The sequence below is a fragment of the Pecten maximus genome, chromosome 13 (genome assembly GCF_902652985.1).
Source record: "Pecten maximus chromosome 13, xPecMax1.1, whole genome shotgun sequence".
NCBI lineage: Eukaryota > Metazoa > Mollusca > Bivalvia > Pectinida > Pectinidae > Pecten > Pecten maximus.
In genome coordinates this window covers 17,888,683-17,911,803 of record NC_047027.1, presented here as the reverse complement: position 1 = coordinate 17,911,803, position 23,121 = coordinate 17,888,683, and the positions used below count along the sequence as shown (strand labels likewise).

Below are 23,121 nucleotides of genomic sequence, written 5' to 3'. Positions count from 1 at the left end.
ACACTATAACCACCCTCCAAAAGTTACATACTTTACACTATAACCACCCTCCAAAAGTTACATACTTTACATTATTACCACCCTCCAAAAGTTACATACTTTACACTATTACCACCCTCCAAAAGTTACATACTTTACACTATTACCACCCTCTAAAAGCCAATACTTTACACTATTACCACCCTCCAAAAGTTACATACTTTACACTATTACCACTCTCCAAAAGATACATACTTTACACTATTACCACCCTCTAAAAGTTTAATACTTTACACTATTACCACACTCCAAAAGTTACATACTTTACACTATTACTATCCTCCAAAAGTTTAATACTTTACACTATTACCACCCTCTAAAAGCTAATACGTTACACTATTGTAAACTCGTATTATATTGATATCAATTTGCCTCGAATTACAAAGGTGTTTGGTTTGTTTAGTTTTATTTTGTTTAGCGTCCTATTAACAGCTAAGGTCATTCAAGGACGGCCTCCCGTGCGTGCGACATGCATGCGTGTGGTGAATTTGTATGTTTGTTTTGGGAGGCTGCGGTATGTTCATGTTAAGTCTCCTTGTGATAGGCCGGACCTTTTGCCGATTTATAGTGTATATCGATCGCGGAAACGATTCACGCTTAAAGTTTACATATCGAAATCAAACCCACCCCTCCCCCGCGAAAATAACCACGTTTACAGTATTACCACTCTCCAAAAGCTAATACGTTACATTGTTTACATCATTCAAAAGTTACATACTGTTCTGTGATAATAACAGAAAGATGAAAACCAGCAGCTAAATTTAAAACAATTTATTGACATATACACAACTTAACAAGTTACAGAGATTTTTATATTTGAACAGAATAAATGATTAAGTGTCCCGATGAAATCTACCGTGCTTCGCCTCATGTTATGTACGTAACTTTCAATCATATAGGGCGCTGTTAATACACTTAACTGTTTTCAATTTGGTGTTAATTAGATATATGTCTATACCTTGGGTACTATGAATGTTTTTCGGTAGGTTTGGACTAAAAAATCTATTGGAAGGTTATTATGCTAAATGTTATCAGGAAATCAGATGGTCAATCCGAAATGTCAGAATTACACACGAAATCAAGTGGCATGTATAAATTATTGCACAATTAGTTCAAAGAAACCGCTCATATATTTTTTCGACATCATGATCCAATTCGGGATTAATTTATTGTGTGATGTTAAGTGTGACCTGTACTTGGTTAAATGCCAGGTGGTTCCGTTGCAACCGCCATATGGTAACTGTATTTTGAGAATATGCCTTAAACCTCATTTAACCTAGATTTGTATGGCGAGTGTCGGTCGTGAAACAGAAGACGCTTACCATTGTTAGTCACGCAAATGACCACACCTGAAAAATAGCCCAGCTGTTATACTAGCAGGTGTCTATAACACAGGGTAGGAGCATTTGTTTTACCGGATTATACTTTATGTACGTTTCAACGTTTGTTTTGACCTTGAAATGCAAATAGTTGCTTTGAATAATATTACACAAATATGGCATATAGGGAAGTATTTCAATTGATAAAAATGCTCCTATACCATACGTTTAAGAGATCCGATCATACTAAGAAGGACTTTTTTTTCTAAAAACAGTCTTCTTGCCATGTCTAGAGTTGTATATAGTGTCTAATAAGAGCATTTTTGATGATTGAAATGCTTCCAAATATGCCATAATTGTATATTATTCACGACTGCCATTTGCATTTCAAGGTCAAAATAAAAACAGTGTTTATACATATGATAAAGTCAAATCTGGTCAAACCAATTCTCCTATTTTGTGCTTTAGATAGTTTAGGTTTAGGTTTATTTTGTTTAACGTCCTATTAACAGCTAAGGTCATTTAAGGACGGCCTCCCGTGCGTGCGACGAGTGCGTATGCGTGTTTTGGAGGCTGCGGTACGTTCGTGTTAAGTATCCTTGTGATAGGCCGGAACTTTTGCCGATTTATAGTGCTACCTCACTGAAGCATACCACCGAAGACACCCAGCAGGACATCCCACCCGGTCACATTATACTGACAACGGGCGAACCAGTCGTCCAACTCCAAATATGCTGAGCGCTAAGCAGGAGTAGCAACTACCATTTGTAAAGACTCTGGTATGTCTCGGCTAGGGGACAGAACCTAAAGCCTTCCTCACAGGGGCGAACGCTCAACTAAAAGGCCAAAAGTGAGGCAATGTCAAGGGAGACATTAGGAAGAAGAAAGTTGTTAAGAAAGAAGAGAAAAGATAAGATCCCAAATTTAGGCGCTTCCTACGATCATGCAATGGGGGCAACAGGTACAATTCTTACGCCCTACCTGCAGGGCAGTTGTGCTTTAGACATTTGTGAGCAAAACGACATTGCTAGTTTGTGCAATATATGCGATACAAATGAGCTAATTTATGTCCCCCTGAAACATGCATTTTTCGCATGTTTCGTTGAAATTTACAAATAACTGAACAAATTACATGTCAACAGCAAGTCTTAAGGTTTGCCATAATACATACGAAAAGTTCATAAAGTTATTTATGTTAAATTGCACCATAGTAACAATTTATACGCTTGAAAAATATCACTGTTTGACTGGATTTGCTGTTTAGATGCCACTTAATTAAATGACACTCGCTGTTTATTATGATTAGGATGTTAAATACGATATATAATATCTCATTTTTGTTCTTTGACATTGCTTTTTAACAGTGTTTAACCCTTTTTAACGTGTCAGTTTCCGGTATATCGAAAACATATACCATAGTAAAAGCATTAGACAGATCTATTGTTCCGTTGTTACTTGGACGTGAAAAACCATCTTACAAGAGAAAACATTCTAGAGCACAACACAATGTTCTCCAAAGCATTTTTTATTGGCAAGCGGGCGACTTTCATACTTGTCTCTCCTGGATGAAAATGTCGTTGTTGATCAAGGGTTAAGGCATCGTTTGCCAGATTTGGAATCAAGTGGTTTGACTATATGCCGTCTGATCTAAACCCTGAGCAGACTCAAAATGACGACCTACAAGCTAACCTTGATAGATCCATAACTAAATGGTAAATTGGAGTCATATCGCACACGATTCAAGCAATGGCTGTTTTTCTTTTCAAAATACAACTTCCCTCAAACAATCTCATTGATGTCATTGAGGCCCTCGTTAGAATAGTAACATAATGTCTCAATGGAATCCGATGACCCATATATGTCAAAAATTAGCCAGAACTTACCAGAAGGGCCAAGTCACTTTTAGTCAAACTAGATGCAACTGCGGATGATTGTGACTTTCGAAAGTTAGACATGGCATACTGTGACTTTCGAAAGTTAGACATTGAATACCTTCGAACAATATAATGTAGCACATACCAAATATCACTGGCACCTGGCTTCATCAGAAAATCTGAAAAGGATTAAAAGTTGTAACTTCTTGATTTGCATCTATGATATATGACATGTTATAATCAGCATGCCCCCTGTTTAGTTTTTACATAAAAAATGAAGACCTGATATTGTAGCATTTCTTTTACGAAAACCATACCTCTTTTCTTTCTCTCCATTTTTGGCACAAACATAGCGCTATTGGAATTAGAGGCATGTGTTTTAAATGTAGGACTACAAAGAATTCAAATAGCACATACAAGGTATCTTATTTGCTTCTTAGGCAATTTTGAAACCCAACCTTTCTCTCAAAGAGAAACGGAATTCATCATGAAAATGACCAAGACAACAACCACCAATATAGTTGGAAAGATTTTAAACCTAAATACCAAAGACGAAGAAAAATACAAGTACAAAGTATCTTTGTTATAAACGTGTGTTAATTTACATATGTTAATATTTTAGGATACCATTCTGAAGCAACTTTTTTAATTAACTAATTTATATTCTTTTGATAGATAATTTACAGTTTTCCATTTTTTTCTTTTTAGGTACATGGCTGTCACAAAGAGACTTGTCCCGGATTTAGTACCTGTGTGATGCTGCACAATGGAAGTACAATTTGTATGCGTGAGTGATCTTTTTTTTTCTTCAAAAGTTTGGATTATGGAATTTTATGAAATAATTCTTATATATATGTGTGTATATCGAACCTTTTTGTTATGCAATTTTATGAAATAATTCGACGTTTAAGTGGCTTATTATCTACAGTACACACTTGCCTTAATATTATTACATCGCACAGCCCTGCAGTAGAGTAAGATCGGGTTCAATAGAAATAGCATAATCGAGAAGTTTTCGTATAGAACAATACGTTAACAAGAATCTAACATGGGTCTGTCACGTAGACAGGAGAACTTCAATCCGAGTACAAGAGTTAAACTGGGCAGCATGAGGCTTACATCGAGTTGAACTATCCCTGTCTACGGACCAGCTGAGATATTCCTGTCCACGGAACAGCCGATAAAAAGCTGTCCAAGGAACAGCATATATATTACTGTCCACGGAACAGCCGATATATAGCTGTCTATGGAACAGCCACTATATCCCTGTTCATTGAACGGCCGATATATACCTGTCCACGGAACAGCCGGGATATCCCGTCGACGGAACACGCTTTTGTTTGACTTTCAATCAAAATCAAAATAGTAACAACATGTAAGGAATATTGATCCTATCAATCGCGTCATCATAAACTGCCCATGCGATTTGTATAAAAATGATGATTTTATCAATTTCTTTACACATGTTTTTCAATTAGTGAGGTATCCCGAACAGTATTGCAAAATCGCCCGTATCATGAAATATGTAAAAAAAAAAAAACCAAAACAGTTTGTCCTGATTATCAATAAAAGATAAAGATACCATATAGAATTTGTACAAACAAACCTAGTATTTTTGATAACAATAGTAACTTGGGTACTTTGTACATCAATGTATTTTTCTCGATTTATAGGAGATCCTACATTTGCAACATCAACACCTATCACATCGTTATCTTCTACTGCATCGCAAACTATTGCAACTACGTCAACTCCGCAAACTACGACTGAATCATCAACAACTTCTACGGCATCGACTACATCTACTACAACAACTGCGACAACGACTACCACACCGACTACGACTACCACACCAACCATGACAACCACACCGACCACGACAACGACTACTACACCGACCACGACTACCACACCGACAATGACTACTACACCGACCACGACTACCACACCGACAACGACTACCACACCGACCACGACAACCACACCGACAACGACAACCACACCGACCACGACAACCACACCGACTACGACAACCACACCGACCACGACAACCACACCGACTACGACAACCACACCGACCACGACAACCACACCGACTACGACAACCACACCGACCACCACTACCACACCGACTACGACTACCACACCGACAATGACTGCCACACCGACCACGACTACCACACCGACCACGACTACCACACCGACAACGACTACCACACCGACCACAACAACCACACCGACTACGACCACCACACCAACTACGACCACCGCACCGACTACGACTACCACACCGACTACGACTACCACACCGACCACGACTACCACACCGACAACGACCACCACACCAACTACGACTACCACACCGACAATGACTACCACGACTACCACACCGACAACGACTACCACACCGACTACGACCACCACACCGACCACGACTTCCACACCGACTACCACTACCACACCGACTACCACTACCACACCGATTACGACTACTACACCGACCACCACTACCACACCGACCACCACTACCACACCGACTACGACTACAACTACTACGCCAACTACGACTTCACCATTAACTTCGACTACTTCACCAACTTCGAGTTCATCAACAAGTACGACTACATCACCCACTACGACTACTGCACCATCTTCTTCAACCACAGGTAATGTTAGAAAATCATTACAGTAGAGTTCAACTACTTTCTTTCGATTTTATTTCAATGACATGTATCTGGTAAATCTAGGTCAAGGATAACTAACGATCATGTCTTGATTTAGTGGAAAATTATAATGTTCACAAATATAATCTATCGACTTCTACAGAGACACAATCTTCCTCGGAATTTCAAACGACCCAAGAATTACAAAGTTCTACGACGTTGTGGTCAACTACTGCTGAATCAACATTCACTAGTACCTCACCGAAAACTGCTGTTACAACATCTTCAACGGGTACTACTACATCAGCAGCAAGTACTACAACTTCACAATCAACTGCTACATCAATAACTTCTACCGTATCATCCACAACTACATCAACGACCACGTCGACAACTACTACATCAACACTTACATCAAATCCAACAACTGCATCAACTACTATATCGGCGACTTCATCGCCAACTACATCTACAATTTCATTACAAACCACTGCATCAACAACTACATCACCAACAACATCTATAACTACGTCACCACCAACAACAACATCAACAACTACATCACTAGCAACAACATCTATAACTACGTCACCACCAACAACAACATCAACAACTACATCACTAACAACAACAACAACATCTATAACTACACTACCAACAACATCAACAACTACATCACCAACCAGTACTACGACAACAACTAGTACATCACCATTTACTTTTACATCACAAGCTACTACATCGCAGACAACAATACCAACGTCATTGTTATCAGGTAATTGGAATTCAATACATTCATTGTAATTTGTTCTAAGCGTATGATTTTAGATGAATATAGTATATCATAATTGACTTGACACATAACCAACCTTCAAATTCGTAATTAACTGCTTTCCTACATTAAGAAAAGAAATGGTTCCTATTCGTTTTTTGAGGGTTTTATGATTCTCATCTTTAAGCTATTTATGGAGAGAAGGAAGGAAACTATCCCAATCATAGTCATCAAAGTACATAAACTGATGGGATACAATGTTTCGTCCTTACAGCAGGACAATGGAAAACTTTACTTTGAATCCCCTCTCTCTTGGTCGACAACCTTTGATGACACGTGTCACTTGTCCTTACCATTCATTAAGCCAATGGTCACGCTTTCGATGACCAGTGACGATGTCGTACTGGTATACTTTTGGTTTGGTTTATTTTGTTTAACGTCCTATTAACAGTTAATGTCATTTAAAGACGGCCTCCCGTGCGTGCGATATGCATGCGTGTGGTGAGGGCGTACGTGTTATTTTGGAGGTTGCGGTACGTTCGTGTTAAATCTCCTTGTGATAGGCTGGATGGAGACTCTTAATATCTGCAATCGTATCATTAAACCCCTACCTTTATTGTCCCAGATCTAGTTTGATCACCGATGTCTTATGTATTCCACCTATCAATAATATTTAACCCAGAACATTACATCCCTCTCAAACCCGTGAATCCTGTGTAAACTTACTATGAATTCCTTCTTGATTTACCCTAGTCCTGTGAGGGACGTCAATATATCACCTGATTAAGCCCCTTACTATTCCCTATTTTCCCCGTCACCTAAGTTGTTAATTTATATATTAATGTACTTTAATGCAGACCACAATATCTTTAAATTCATGAATGTTGTATCGACTAATTTATATAGTTTTCTTTCACTAGGTATCAGCGGGGTCAAGAAAATTTCTGTTTAGCGAATGAGGGATACCAATTCCATGTTAAAGAGTGGTTAATTCGGTTTCTTGTGCTTTTTAATTAAAATTGGTTCTGGCAGCATTACTCAAGTGTTTATTTTCTTTCTTCTGAGAAATTGTATATATATATCCAGGCAACCGCTGGACAAAGGCTACCGGACAAGCATTTGCTTGTCTCCAATGGCTGCTCCAATCATCTATTGGGTATCATCAATATCTTATGTCTTACATGTTTAAGTTCGATTTACCGTCAGAAATATTATTTAAATTTGATTATTAAATGCATTAACTAACCTGATTGAAATATTTTCTGCCACTATTAATTCTACTTTGTAGGAAATTATTCTTGAAGTTAGTTAATCATTCGAACTTGGCGTGTAGTGTTTCATCATAGACCTTTAGAGGGGCTACTGGTGGATTTCTGCGAGGAAAAATCACTTTCTACTGCAAAAGTCAAACACCGATTCATTATAAAGAAATCCATATTTTTCGTTCATATTAGTTTTAGGATGTCCCCCACCCCGATTTCATTTTTACCTGTAAATATGCACTGAAATAGAGACCAAATGTTACACATAACGAATCCCATTCATCATCACAATCTCTAATGCGAGGTTCGCTTTAGGCTATGCATACGACCTTCCAAAACTCACACCATAATGACTTCATAGCGCGTCCACTCTGCAGGATATTTTATTTCTTCTTCTTTCCAAGATCATGGACCCGTTCAGACATCTGTGCTAGTCGCTTCTGTTTGACTGAAATTGTCTCATACAAGTCTTGACGTAAACACGTCTGATGCTGTTTTGAATAGTTATCTCTTCAGCGATCCTAACACAGGATCATACTCAGTTACCGAATCTATAAGTCTGTCAGACTGGGTTAGAGAGGTGAAACAAACAAATCTACATCATTTCAATGTGATTTTTCTTTATTGTCCAATATATCAAAACACAAAAAATATTTAGTAATAATTATATTTATACTTTATTTGTAGATGTTCTTATCCTAACTTTATTAAGCGTACTCCTAGCTATAACTAATATTTTCTGAGATGTCAGAAACAAGTCAGTTCAGATTATCAGTTTAATAGTTTTTAAATGAACTAGTTATTTATCATGGTCTTGTTAAGAGAACACTTCATAGTATTTTCGAGAAATTGAATAGTGCTCTGGCTGGTGGCGAAAAAAACCCAGTCAATAATGCCCTGTTAACAAGAACCTTATGGATTAAGTTTATCACACAAATAACATCATTCACCTTTGATATAATTTCAATTTTGAACTCAATATTTCACCACCAGAGGGCCTATCGGCGTCAGCCATTTCGTTGTTTGTATCCAGCACATCATTAACACGAGTCGACGTCATCAATTTGGGTTCAATCCCGCGCCAAATATCAAAGGGCCAAGAAGAGCGGCCTCTAGTGACTCTTAGTACTTATTCATGTGAATAGCCAGTGGGAAGCCAAAATGGAATCTTGCTAGATAGACGAGTGGTAGATTTTACCACTGAAATGTAATTTTGCATTCTGTCTTTCCTTCGTAAATTAAGTTGTAAGTGAAGGCTGTATTTTAGATACATATTTGACAAACTATAGCATATATGTGTTACTGAATTTTATAACAATCCAATAAATGCTTTGACATTTCTATTTCATATTATTTCATTTGGTAAAAAATTATACAAAATTGAGGAAAATGCGTTCATAAAGATGATGGCATTACTCGGCCTTAACACAACACTTCTACGTCATAAATATCGTATTTTAAGAAACAAGTGATATGATTAGTAATTTTTGACTTCAATTGTACCATTTCGGCTAATTCTGTCAGGACTCAGCCCTGAGGTAAAAGTTCCCAGTAAGCTATACATCTGCTTTGCCCTAAGTTCCCGGTGAGTTATACATCTGCGTTTCAAATAAAAACCAAGAGCAGATTTTAATGTGTATATGTAAAAACTAGATTAACAGAAAAATACCTTTCATAGGAAAAAACAGAATATGACATACATTAAACGGTTTATTTTTCAAGTCCTGATGAAATTCCCCAAGTTGTGATTCACACATACATGCCTTTACACATTAGTACGTGTAAAAAGTACGACATGGAATTACAGCAAACAAAAACATGTTTCAGACGGTCTTGTTTAAATAAATTTAATTAGTCTGTATATTAATTAAACGATAGAGCTGCACAGACAAACATCATGTACTAAAAACATTACTAGATAAATGTAGTTCAAGGCTTAAAATAAATCTCTTTGCAACTTTTGTTGTCATAATCAAATTATCATTATATACCAACCAAATATTAGTTTGAGTACAATATCTTACATTGCACAACAATTTTGGCAATGTAAATTTAAATATATAAACGTAAATATTACAGAAACTCCTTTAATAATACACAAAAAATAGCAATTTATACTTATGCCTTTTAATTGAACTAAAACAATACTTCATTTGGTGAAATTGATTGATTTATTGAGAAAGGGAACCTTAAATGTTGGGATGGCAACCAAAACGTTAAGTATAACGTTACTCAACAAGAGGCCCATGACCTTAACGGTCACCTGACAAACACTTACAGCTGGGACACGCCCCTCAATCCAGCATCATTGCCATCAATTCATTTCATTTCAAAACATTTTATTGACACGACATGACAATAGGATTGGACAGCAGACAAAGCCTATATAAGTCCTCTCCCAAAACAGTAACATACACAATGGTACAAACATGGACATAATATAACACATTACATATTACAATCTCAATGCTTAACAAAGAGGCAGCTCCATTAGATTAGTATTAATTTTGTTTTATGAAGAGAATACTCCAATCTTATAAAATAGGTAAAACGTTATTTGAAGCAAAAAGACAGAAAAGGCATTTATATCCTAATTGAATAAAATTTAACATACAAACTGTATAAAATAAACATCTGATGATATTGAATGTCCTTATCCCAGTATATATAGACCTCTATATATATCAATAAATAGCTTTTAAATTACTGATTGCATGTTTCACAAAATGAAAAATACTTTTTTGAATAACAATTGCAGCTTGGGTCAAAGTTCACCGTGTTAGCCAATCAAAATGCGTACAGAGTTTATACCACGTGTGGTATAAACAGATTGGTAATCAACAGCTGCAATGATTAACTGATGGTCTGAGAGTTGAATAACACAGGGTATTGTGGTAGAAATAGATATAGTACATTTTATTGATCAAATAGGTGTAGTTACGACTTAGATTGACAATGCTGACAGGACTATCCCCAACAACTTTGGACACTGTTTTATAAGTTGAATTTATATAATTGTACATTTAAAATTATCTTGATAATATTACAGAGCATTTAAAAATCGTACCCTTCTGTGTATACTATACTGTACATTTTTAACCAGGTTGATCATATGCGAGAAAAGTCATTAACTCAATATGTAATGAAGTCAAACACAAAGTAGTCATTAATACCATGCAAAACCATACAATCCTTTAAGATGTTATGGCATGTCATTGTAACAGATATAATCGATACATACTTGGGTCAAACAAGAGATACCAACATGAAATTTGAGATTTAGCAATAATTGCTGTCTGTCGGCCATGTTGTTTTCAGATTGGTCCCAAAATGCAATATGCATAAGAAGGCAATCAATGGAAACCTACATATGAAATTTCAGAAAGATTCCTTCAGTGCTTTTGGAGAAATAGCGATAACATACTTCAATTTTCAAAACCCAAGATGGCTGTCTGTCGGCCATTTTGTTTTCCGACTGGTCCAAAAATGCAATATGCATAACTAGGGATCAAATATAACCTACATTTAAATAAATTCAGAAAGATCCTTTCAGTTCTTTCAGAGAAAGAGATAACAAACGTCAATTTTCAAAATCCAGGATGGCTGCCTGTCGGCCATGTTGTTTTCCGACTGGTCCCAAAATACAATATGCATAACTAGGTATTAAGGGAAACCTACATATGAAATTTCAGAAAGATCCCTTTGGTACTTGCTAGGACATAGTGATAACAAGCATTGTTAACGGACGAGGGACGGACGTTTTTATCAAATTTAATCATCATTAATTTTCCAATGCCTTACTAGTTGATCAATGGGCTTGTACATTGATAAGTTTATGTTCTGAAGATGTTGGTACTGTGTTTGTTTTGTGTTGGAGAAAATAAAGATAATAATAACAATCGTTAGTCTCACCAAGATTTCACCGCTATACCATTGCAAGACCAGGTATCCCCGACTGATAAGCATCTATTACCGTGTTCACGACACCAAACATGTAAACTAAGGAAAACACTAAGTATGTCACTTTCTCAAAAACATCAAGAAGATACTTCATGAGAACCAGTGTCGTGACAGCGGATTTACATTTAAAACGAGCATCATGAAGTGATTTGTGTTAAGAAAATTTTGAGCTAAAATGCTATTATATCAATGTCTGCCATTTTTTCAAGTGAAATATGAAATTAAATAAAGTAATCAGGATTGATGGTGCAAAAGCAATGTCCTGACTTGCGTCATTTCTTCAACTGGGCAACATTCTATATAAATAGCTTTTATTTTTAGGAAACTCTGAAAGTTGCTTTCCTAGTTTATCATTATATATCGTATTAATTTGGATTGCTGCCTGGTACTAAGTCAATCAACGTTTGATTCAGATCAAGCCTCGGGTTTTACCACATTTTGTGACCCCTCTGGTGGAATATCCCTATCCTACATATACACATATGAGTCTTATAGTCATTCCGATGATTTTGATGTCTAGTTTTGCGGTAACATTTGCCGCTGTCGCAGTACGCCATTTTGAATATTTCTATTCTTTTGGGTATGCCAGAAACTCACATTTTAAGCTTCTCAAATTCCACCAGTGCGACAAACTATGACAAAATGACCATGAGATAATACTGACCAAGTCTTGTTATCATGGGGACGGTCCGAAATTCAATATGGCCGCCATGACGTCATGTATTGAAAAAATTAAAATTGCGAAAACTCAAAAAGCATTCACTTTACTGAGGTCATGTACTTATGCTATTTGTAGATAATGCCTGGCGCTAACCTTTACTCACCAAAAGTTTTCAAGTCAGAGGTCAAATAAATAAGTTAGCTATGGGGTTAAAGGTCACAACATTTTGAACTTTTTCAGTTTTTGAAAATTATTACATAGTTCGATGCAGTATGTCATTCTGATGATTTTGGTACCTTCGGTTTTTATTTAGCACTTCCGGTTCAAGTTGTACGCCATTTTGATTTTTTTATGATTGCAATCATTGCTAAATCTTCAAACGGCATCTACTCAATAACCAAGAGGCCTAGGAACTTGATACAGCTGTACGAGTTATATCCCCTCGTCCAACTCCTTTGCTGAAACGTTATATCTCGAATGCCAGATTAATTCAAAACTAGAATGTGGATGACCTATTAAGTGTTCTAAAATAGTTTTTTTATGTTTGAAAATACCAAGCCTTTAGGTCATTAATGCTAAGTAGTGAAAAGCCCGTCAAATTGTTAACCAACAATTTCTAGTTTTATATCGTATTTATTTGGATTGTTGCCTGGTACTGAGTCAATCAACGTTTGATACAGATCAATACGCTAGAATATGCTTATAAATAATATTTTATTGCTCTACAATAAGCCTTAAACTTTCTGTTTAGGTATGCAAAGGGGACTCCTGGGCTTATTACATGAAACTACGGAAATTAAAAAGGCGGAATTACATGTATGGACCTGTTCAACATGTTGGTTGCTATCCCGAATCAACCGCTCAGATATCAAAATACTCACAATTATTTGCGTTTATTGTAGACCCTGCAACAACCTGTGGCGCTCCTTACACGTTCAATGCTGAATCAAGCCTGTGTCTGTTCATCGGTCCCAGTACGGCCAGTCAGCCGGATGCCGTCAATAAATGCAGGTCGATTAGTGGTCGGCTTGTTGTCGCGGAGACAACGACAAAACAGGCAGCACTAGGAGTGTTAATGTGGAATACGCACAATAGTACGTCTTAATTTTAGCTTCTTAGGAAAGATTTGTAAAAATTAACCCTAATCATTTTTTACAAACCTTTTTATATTGTATCGATATAATTTGACATCAATAATTATACAGACTGTTATATACTTGGTTTGGTTTATTTTGTTTCATGTCCTATTAGCAGCTAGGGTCATTTAAGGACGGCCTCCCGTGCGTGCGACATGCATGTGCGTGGTGAGTGCGTATGTGTGTTTTGGGAGGCTGCGGTATGTTCTTGAGGTCTCCTTGTGATAGGCCGGAATTTTTGCCGATTCATAGTGCTATCTCACTGAAGCATACTGCCGAAGACATCCAGCAGGATACCCCACCCGGTCACATTATACTGACAACGGGCGAACTAGTCGTCCAACTCCAAATATGCCGAGCGTTAAGCAGGAGTAGCAACAACCATTTTTAAAGAGTGTGGTATGTCTCGGCCAGAGGAAAGAACCCAAAGCCTTCCTCACAGGGGCGAGCGCTCAACTAAAGGTCAACAGTGAGGCATTGTCAAGGGAGACATTAGGAAGAAGAAAGTTATTCAGAAAGAAGAGAAAAGATAAGATCCCAAGTTAAGTCGCCTTCTACGATCATGAAATTGGGGCATCAGGTACAATTCTTACGCCCTACCGGCATTTTGTGCGGTGCCTTGGTTTGAAACTTTGGTGTAGTACTCTGGTGTGACATCTTTTGTGGTTGATTATGAAATACTTAACAAAAAACACAGGCGTTGCACAACCAGAGGTTTCTTTTGCTTTGTATAGTGTAACTGTCAACAGTTAACCACTTGGTAATTTAAGGATGGCATCCGTGCGCGAGATACATTCGTCGTGAGTTGCGTGATTGGTTTGGAAAACTGCGGCATGATCATGTCTTGTTTCCTTTATACCAGCTTGAGATGATAGTTGAGTTGCTCTGAAGCTTTCATTTTAGTCCATTTAAATATTTTCATGATTATCTTATCATTATTATCTGTTTAAATGCCTGTTGCGTGATAAATGAATCGGTTTAATTTGTTCTAGATTGCTGGGTGGGCGCTGCTTGGGACACTATTGCGCATGCGTATAAATGGACAGATGGACCAGAGATAACCGAAATTCTTGGAAGCAATGGGGATTGTGTTCGAGTTCGACGTGATGGTGTTGTTCTTAAAGGCACATGCGGTACAGCCATCGGTTATATATGTGAGCAGGTGTAACAGACGCTTTAATCTTGCTCATGTTATAAATGCCGTGATTTAAATGTTTTTGATGACTAGATTGCGCAATGGAAAAAAAACAAAGCTTCAACTATATACCGAGTACCTTATTGTAAACATGTTTTTTTTCCATGGATATTTCATATCGCTATTAAACTATACGCATGTAGGTTATTTGTAGATGTTTTTCTTCAAAAATGAGTAAGTTAAATCTCATGAACCCTGCCTTAGATGAAGCGACATCGTGGTAGTGTACAATTTCTAAGAATAAAATGTGAACACATATTAAGGGTACGTGTATCATATCCCTTTTTAAATTTTGTCCCTTGGTAGATGTTTCTACATATAAAATATATTTAGGACGGCCTCCCCATGTGAGAGCTGAATATGAGATTGGAGTGTGCGTGGCTTTGGGAGGCTGCGGTATATTCGTTTGATTCCCTTGTGAAAGCGCGAAACTTGATCCCGACTTCAATAATATGCAGGGACTCTAGTCATATTTTACTGACAATGTCCGAATCCGAAAATAATGAACGCTAAGCAGGATAAGTTTGGTTTGGTTTGGTTTGGTTTATTTTGTTTAACGTCCTATTAACAGCTTTGGTCATTTAATGACGGCCTTCCGTGTGAGCGACATGCATGCGTGTGGCGATTACAAACGTGGGTTTTGGGAGGCTGCGGTATGTTCGTGTAAAGTCTCTTTGTGATATGCCGGAACTTTTGTCGATTTATAGTGCTACCTTACTGAAGCATACTGTCGAAGACTCCCAGCAGCACACTCCACCCGGTCACATTATGCTGACAACGGGCAAACCGGTCGTTCCACTCCAAATATCCTGAGGGCCAAGCAGGAGTAGCAACTACCATTTTTAAAGACTCCGGTATGTCTCGGCTAGGGGACAGAACCCAGAACCTTCCTCACAGCGGTGAACGCTCAACTAAAGGCCAAAACTTTGAAGCTAGCTACCTACCAGAGTGAAATATACTCTGTGGTTTGGCATTGGTGTAGAATCTAATTATTTAACAGATTTGTATATTGTGTGGCTGAATAACTATCTTAAAAGTAGTAATAAAGGACTTTTACTGGTATACATACCTAGAATGGATACTTTCAGAAGAGGTGTTAAACAGCTATTTAAAAATTCATAATTTCAATGTAATCAAAACCCGACGTTTGGTTTAGTTTGGTTTATTTTGTTTAACGTCCTATTAACAGCTATGGTCATTTAAGGACGGCCTCACGTGCGTGCGAAATGTATGCGTGTGATGAGTGCGTATGTGTGCCCTGGGAGGCTGTGGTATGTTTGTGTTAAGTCTCCTTGTGATAGGCCGGATCTTTTGCCGATTTAGAGTGCTACCTCACTGAAGCATACTGCCGAAGACACCCAGCAGCACATCCCACCCGGTCACATTATACTGACAACGGGCGAACCAGTCGTTCCACTCCTTATTTGCTGAGCGCTAAGCAGGAGCAGCAACTACCATTTTTAAAGACTCTGGTATGTCTCGGCCAGGGGACAGAACCCAAAGCCTTCGCTCAACTAAAGGCTAAAAGTGAGGCATTGTCAAGGGAGACATTAGGAAGAAGAAAGTTGTTGAGAAAGAAGAGAAAAGATAAGATCCCATGTTTAGTCGCCTCTTACGATCATGCAACGGGGGCAGCAGGTACAATTCTTACGCCCTACCTGCAGGGCAGGGAATACATAAGACATCGGTGGTCAAACTAGATCTGGGACAATAAAGCCGACGAGTTATGTGAATGCATTCGCTGTCTGAATATAAAGTCGGGGAGTTTTGAGTATATACTAGTAGATATAATTTCTACTTATTTAACTAACAGATATTGATTTGGATTGAAGTACTTATTGATAAAAAGATATTGTTAGGCTGTATATATAGACCAAATCAAATGTAGAATACTGGAATAAGCATGACCATGCTCTAGATAATGCCTGTGATACTGCTATGGACATTATAATAACAGGTGACATAAATGTAGATATGCTGAACATTACTGGTAACCATCATCTAAGTAGACTGTAAGTTAAATACAACCTTACTAGTTTAATTGATGAACCAATGGGCCCAAATCGCTCACCTGCAATGCAGTGATCTTTTCATATATGGATCCTGCAGTTATTTGAAAGCATGCTACAGGACCAATATAATAATGTCTCTCTGCATTTTGGCTTTTCACTAAAAGTCATTCAAAGATTTAAGCATACTTGATCGACGTGACCTTGAATGCAAGTCAGGGTCATTCATTTGAACAAACTTGGTAGCCCTTTACCCCAGCATGCTACAGACCCAATATTAACTCCATGGGACTCTTGGTTATTGAGAAGAAGTCGTTTCAAGATTTTAGCCTTTTTGACTCCTGTGACCTTGAATGAAGGTCAAGGTCATTCATTTCAACAAACTTGGTAGCCCTTTACCCAAGCATGCTACAGACCTAATATCAACTCCCTGGGACTCTTGGTTATTGAGAAGAAGTCGTTTAAAGATTTTAGCCTTTTTGACTTCTGTGACCTTGAATGAAGATCAAGGTCATTCATTTGAACAAACTTGCGAGCCCTTCACCCCAGCATGCTACAGGCCAAATATTAGGTCTCTGGGACTGTTGGTAATTGAGAAGAAGTTGTTAAAATTTTTAGCCTTTTTGACCGCTGTGACCTTGAATGAAGGTCAAGGTCATTCAATTGAACAAACTTGGTAACCCTTTACTGCAGCATGCTACAGACCCAATATAAACTCCCTGGGACTCTTGGTTATTGAGAAGAAGTCGTTTTAAAATGTTAGCCTTTTTGACTCCAGTGACCTTGAATGAAGGTCAAGGTCATTCATTTGAACAAACTTGGGAGCCCTTCACCCCAGCATGCTACAGGCCAAATATTAGGTCTCTGGGACTGTTGGTTATTGAGAAGAAGTCGTTTAAATTTTTTAGCCTTTTTGACTCCTGTGACCTTGAATGAAGGTCAAAGTCATTCATTTGAACAAATTTGGTAGCCCTTTACCGCAGCATGCTACAAACCCAATGTCAACTCCCTGGGACTCTTGGTTATTGAGAAGAAGTCGTTTAAAAATTTTAGCCTGTTTGGTCCCTGTGACATTGAATGAAGGTCAAGGTCATTCATTTGAACAAACTAGGTAGCCCTTCACCTCAGCATGCTACAGACCCAATATCAACTCCCTGGGACTGTTGGTTATTGAGAAGAATTCGTTTAAAGATTTTAGCCTTTTTGACTCCTGTGACCTTGAATAAAGATCAAGGTCATTCATTTGAACAAACTTGGTAGCCCTTTACCCCAGCATGCTACAGACCCATTATCAACTCCCTGGGCCTCTTGGTTATTGAGAAGAAGTCGTTTAAAGATTTCAGCCTTTTTGACTCCTGTGACCTTGAATGAAGATCAAGGTCATTCATTTGAACAAACTTGGGAGCCCTTCACCCCAGCATGCTACAGGCCAAATATTAGTTCTCTGGGACTCTTGGTTATTGAGAAGAAGTTGTTTAAAGATTTTAGCCTTTTTGACTCCTGTGACCTTGAATGAAGGTCAAGGTCATTCATTTCAACACACTTGGTAGCCCTTTACCCCAGCATGCTACAGACCCAATATCAACTCCCTGGGCCTCTTGGTTATTGAGAAGAAGTCATTTAAAGATTTTAGCCTTTTTGACTCCTGTGACCTTGAATGAAGGTCAAATTCATTCATTTGAACAAACTTGGGAGCCCTTCACCCTAGCATGCTGCAGGCCAAATATTAGGTCTCTGGGTCTGTTGGTTATTGAGAAGAAGTCGTTTAAAGATTTTAGCCTTTTTGACTCCTGTGACCTTGAATGAAGGTCAAGGTCATTCATTTCAACACACTTGGTAGCCCTTTACCCCAGCATGCTACAGACCCAATATCAACTCCCTGGGCCTCTTGGTTATTGAGAAGAAGTCATTTAAAGATTTTAGCCTTTTTGACTCCTGTGACCTTGAATGAAGGTCAAATTCATTCATTTGAACAAACTTGGGAGCCCTTCACCCTAGCATGCTGCAGGCCAAATATTAGGTCTCTGGGTCTGTTGGTTATTGAGAAGTCGTTTAAAGATTTTAGCCTTTTTGACTCCTGTGACCTTGAATGAAGGTCAAGGTCATTCATTTCAACAAACTTGGTAGCCCTTTACCCAAGCATGCTACAGACCTAATATCAACTCCCTGGGACTCTTGGTTATTGAGAAGAAGTCGTTTAAAGATTTTAGCCTTTTTGACTTCTGTGACCTTGAATGAAGATCAAGGTCATTCATTTGAACAAACTTGCGAGCCCTTCACCCCAGCATGCTACAGGCCAAATATTAGGTCTCTGGGACTGTTGGTAATTGAGAAGAAGTTGTTAAAATTTTTAGCCTTTTTGACCGCTGTGACCTTGAATGAAGGTCAAGGTCATTCAATTGAACAAACTTGGTAACCCTTTACTGCAGCATGCTACAGACCCAATATAAACTCCCTGGGACTGTTGGTTATTGAGAAGAATTCGTTTAAAGATTTTAGCCTTTTTGACTCCTGTGACCTTGAATAAAGATCAAGGTCATTCATTTGAACAAACTTGGTAGCCCTTTACCCCAGCATGCTACAGACCCATTATCAGCTCCCTGGGCCTCTTGGTTATTGAGAAGAAGTCGTTTAAAGATTTCAGCCTTTTTGACTCCTGTGACCTTGAATGAAGGTCAAATTCATTCATTTGAACAAACTTGGGAGCCCTTCACCCTAGCATGCTGCAGGCCAAATATTAGGTCTCTGGGTCTGTTGGTTATTGAGAAGAAGTCGTTTAAAGATTTTAGCCTTTTTGACTCCTGTGACCTTGAATGAAGGTCAAGGTCATTCATTTGAACAAACTTGGTAGCCCTTCACCCCAGCATGCTACAGGCCAAATATCAGCTCCCTGGGCCTCTTGGTTATTGAGAAGAAGGCGTTCAAAGATTTTAGCCTTTTTGACTCCTGTGACCTTGAATGAAGGTCAAGGTCATTCATTTGAACAAACTTGGGAGCCCTTCACCCTAGCATGCTGCAGGCCAAATATTAGGTCTCTGGATCTGTTGGTTATTGAGAAGAAGTCGTTTAAAGATTTTAGCCTTTTTGACTCCTGTGACCTTGAATGAAGGTCACGGTCATTCATTTGAACAAACTTGGTAGCCCTTCACCCCAGCATGCTACAGGCCAAATATCAGCTCCCTGGGCCTCTTGGTTATTGAGAAGAAGTCGTTCAAAGATTTTAGCCTTTTTGACTCCTGTGACCTTGAATGAAGGTCAAGGTCATTCATTTGAACAAACTTGGGAGCCCTTCACCCTAGCATGCTGCAGGCCAAATATTAGGTCTCTGGATCTGTTGGTTATTGAGAAGAAGTCGTTTAAAGATTTTAGCCTTTTTGACTCCTGTGACCTTGAATGAAGGTCAAGGTCATTCATTTGAACAAACTTGGTAGCCCTTCACCCCAGCATGCTTCAGACCCAATATCAAGTCCCTGGGTCTTTTGGCTATTTAGAAGTCGTTTAATTTTTTTTTAGCATATTTGACCCCTGTGACCTTGAATGAAAGTCAAGGTCATTCATTTGAACAAACTTGGTAGCCCTTCACCCCAGCATGCTACAGACCTAATATCAACTCCCTGGGACTCTTGGTTATTGAGAAGAAGTCGTTTAAAGATTTTAGCCTTTTTGACCCCTGTGACCTTGAATGAAGGTCAACGTTATTCATTTGAACAAACTTGGTAGCCCTTCACCCCAGCATGCTACAGGCCCAATATTAGGTCTCTGGGCCTTTTGGTTATTGAGAAGAAGTTGCTTGAATGGAAAAGTTGACGCCGGACGGACGGCCGGACGGACGGCCGGACGGCCGGACGGCCAGACGGACGACGGACGGACGACGGACGCCGCGCCACGGCATAAGCTCACTTGCCCTTCGGGCAGGTGAGCTAAAAAACACTACAGTGAAAACACCAATATGCAGCGATCATTCAATTGTTCACTTTACTTGTTCAAACTCTGTATTTAAACATAAAGCCTACAAAAAAAAATTAATCTATTATGATGCAGATTTTGATCAAATGAATATGACCATAAATAACATTGGTTGGGATACATTAGCAAATAATTTAAACTCTAATGAATTTAATAACCACCTAACAGATATCTTTCGACATTAATAAGCAAATAGATTAATGTATTCCTTGTATAATTATAACTATACGCCCGAATGACAAACCTTGGATAAAAAACAATATTAGGCTGAAAATCAGACAACGAAATAGGATACACCGTAAAGCTAAAAATACTAACTCAGAAACAGATTGGGCTAATTTTAGACACCTGAGGAATGAAATTGTTGACCTTGTAAGAGAACCCAAACGGAATTTTTTGATGAAAACTTGCAAAAATCTCTACATGATAAAACCATTCCTACTAGCAAATGGTGGAAAATAGCTAAGTCGGTAATGAACTGTAATAATATATCTAATAGCCTGCCTCCACTATGTGATAATAATACACGTATCCATCACCCATATGATAAAGCAGAATGTTTAAATAATTAGTTTAGCTCAATATCAACATTGAACTCCCTGATCCACTTGAAAATAATTTCCATTTAGTATAGAAAATATCATTATCACAGAGCAAGACATTAAAGATAAGCTATTCATACTTAATGATAAAAAACCACCTGGTCCTGACAACATGATACTTAAATAATCAAACAATTATCCCCATCTCTAATACATCCCCTAACACTGTTATGCAATACAACTTTAGAAACAGGTATAATTGAATCTTCTTGGAAAACAGCTAATATAAATGCATTTTACAAAGGAAAAGGATCAAATAGTGATGTTATTAACTATTGACCAATATCTATCACACCTTGCTTCCGTAAAATAATCGAAAAAGTTATTCTTAAATATCTGTTCAATTATATGAAAAACTGTGACATAATTACAAAACACCAGTCAGGTTTTCTACCAAAAGACTCCACTATTAATCAATTATTAGAAATATGACACTATTGTAAGTAACCTGGATAAAAATAATGAAATTAAATTTATATTCTGTGACATCAGTAAAGCCTTTGATTGAGTATGGCATGAAGGTTTACTCTACAAACTAGAAAAATGTGGTATTAAAGGTAAAGTACTGCAGTGGTTTAAAAATTATCTGACTGATAGAAAACAAGTATCAACAGAAGGCTTTCATTCAACATTCAGAACAGTAAATGCAGGTGTTCCTCAATGATTAGTGCTCGGTCATTTCTTATTTCTAATATATATCAATGACATCATTAATTGTATCGAAAGCAAAATTAAACTCTTTGCTGATGATACTTCATTATATGAAATAATAGACAATAACCAAATGGGAATTTCTGAAAAGTTAACTAATGATCTAGATAATATAAATACATGGGCAATAAAAGGGGATATAATTTTAATTCATTAAAAACAAAATCAGTACTTTTCTCGAGAAATTTGGTTTGGTTTATTTAGTTTAACGTCCTATTAACAGCGAAGGTCATTTAAGGACGGCCTCCCGTGCGTCCGAAATGTATGCGTGTGGTGAGTGCGTATGTGTGTTTTGGGAGGCTGTGGTATTTTCGTGTTAAGTCTCCTTGTGATAGGCCGGAAGTTTTGCCGATTTAAAGTGCTATCCCACTGAAGCATACTACCGAAGACACCCAGCAGCACACCCAACCCGGTCACATTATACTGACAACGGGCGAACCAGTCGTCCCACTCCAAATATGCTGAGCAGCAACTACCATTTTTAAAGACTCTGGTATGTCTCGGCCAGGGGACAGAACCCGAAGCCTTCCTCACAGGGGCGAACGCTCAACTAAAGGCCAAAAGTTAGGCACTGTCAAGGAAGATATTAGGAAGAAGAAAGTTGTTAAGAAAGAAGAGAAAAGATAAGATCCCAAGTTTAGTCGCCTCTTACGATCATGCAATGGAGGCAGCAGGTACAATTCATAAACGAGAAAAGGGAGGTACTAAATCCAGATATTATATTTGTTAATAATATGGTTAATTGTGTTGTGGATAATAAACATTTAGGTCTAACTTTTAGTAATGATGGCAAATGGAACACTCATAAATAATACTTTTAATAAAGCATATAAAAGAATGAACATACTAAGATTGCTAAAACACAAACTTGATAGAAAAAGCCTATTGACCATTTATACCTCATACATAAGACCAATTTTAGAATATGGGGATGTAATCTGGGATAATTGTA

General features: G+C 37.9%; 1 protein-coding gene across 1 annotated transcript in view; it reads right to left on the bottom strand.

Moving 5' to 3' along the window:
* Positions 1-4,289: 4,289 nt before the first annotated feature.
* The window catches only part of LOC117340511, a 35,266-nt gene continuing 16,434 nt past the window's right edge, over positions 4,290-23,121 (bottom strand). The window contains exons 2-4 of the mRNA XM_033902270.1: positions 6,158-6,516; positions 4,873-5,886; positions 4,290-4,420 (exon numbers count right to left, since the gene is read on the bottom strand). Of these exons, the coding sequence (XP_033758161.1) occupies positions 4,290-4,420; positions 4,873-5,886; positions 6,158-6,516 (1,504 nt within the window). The remainder of the gene's footprint in view (positions 4,421-4,872; positions 5,887-6,157; positions 6,517-23,121) is intronic.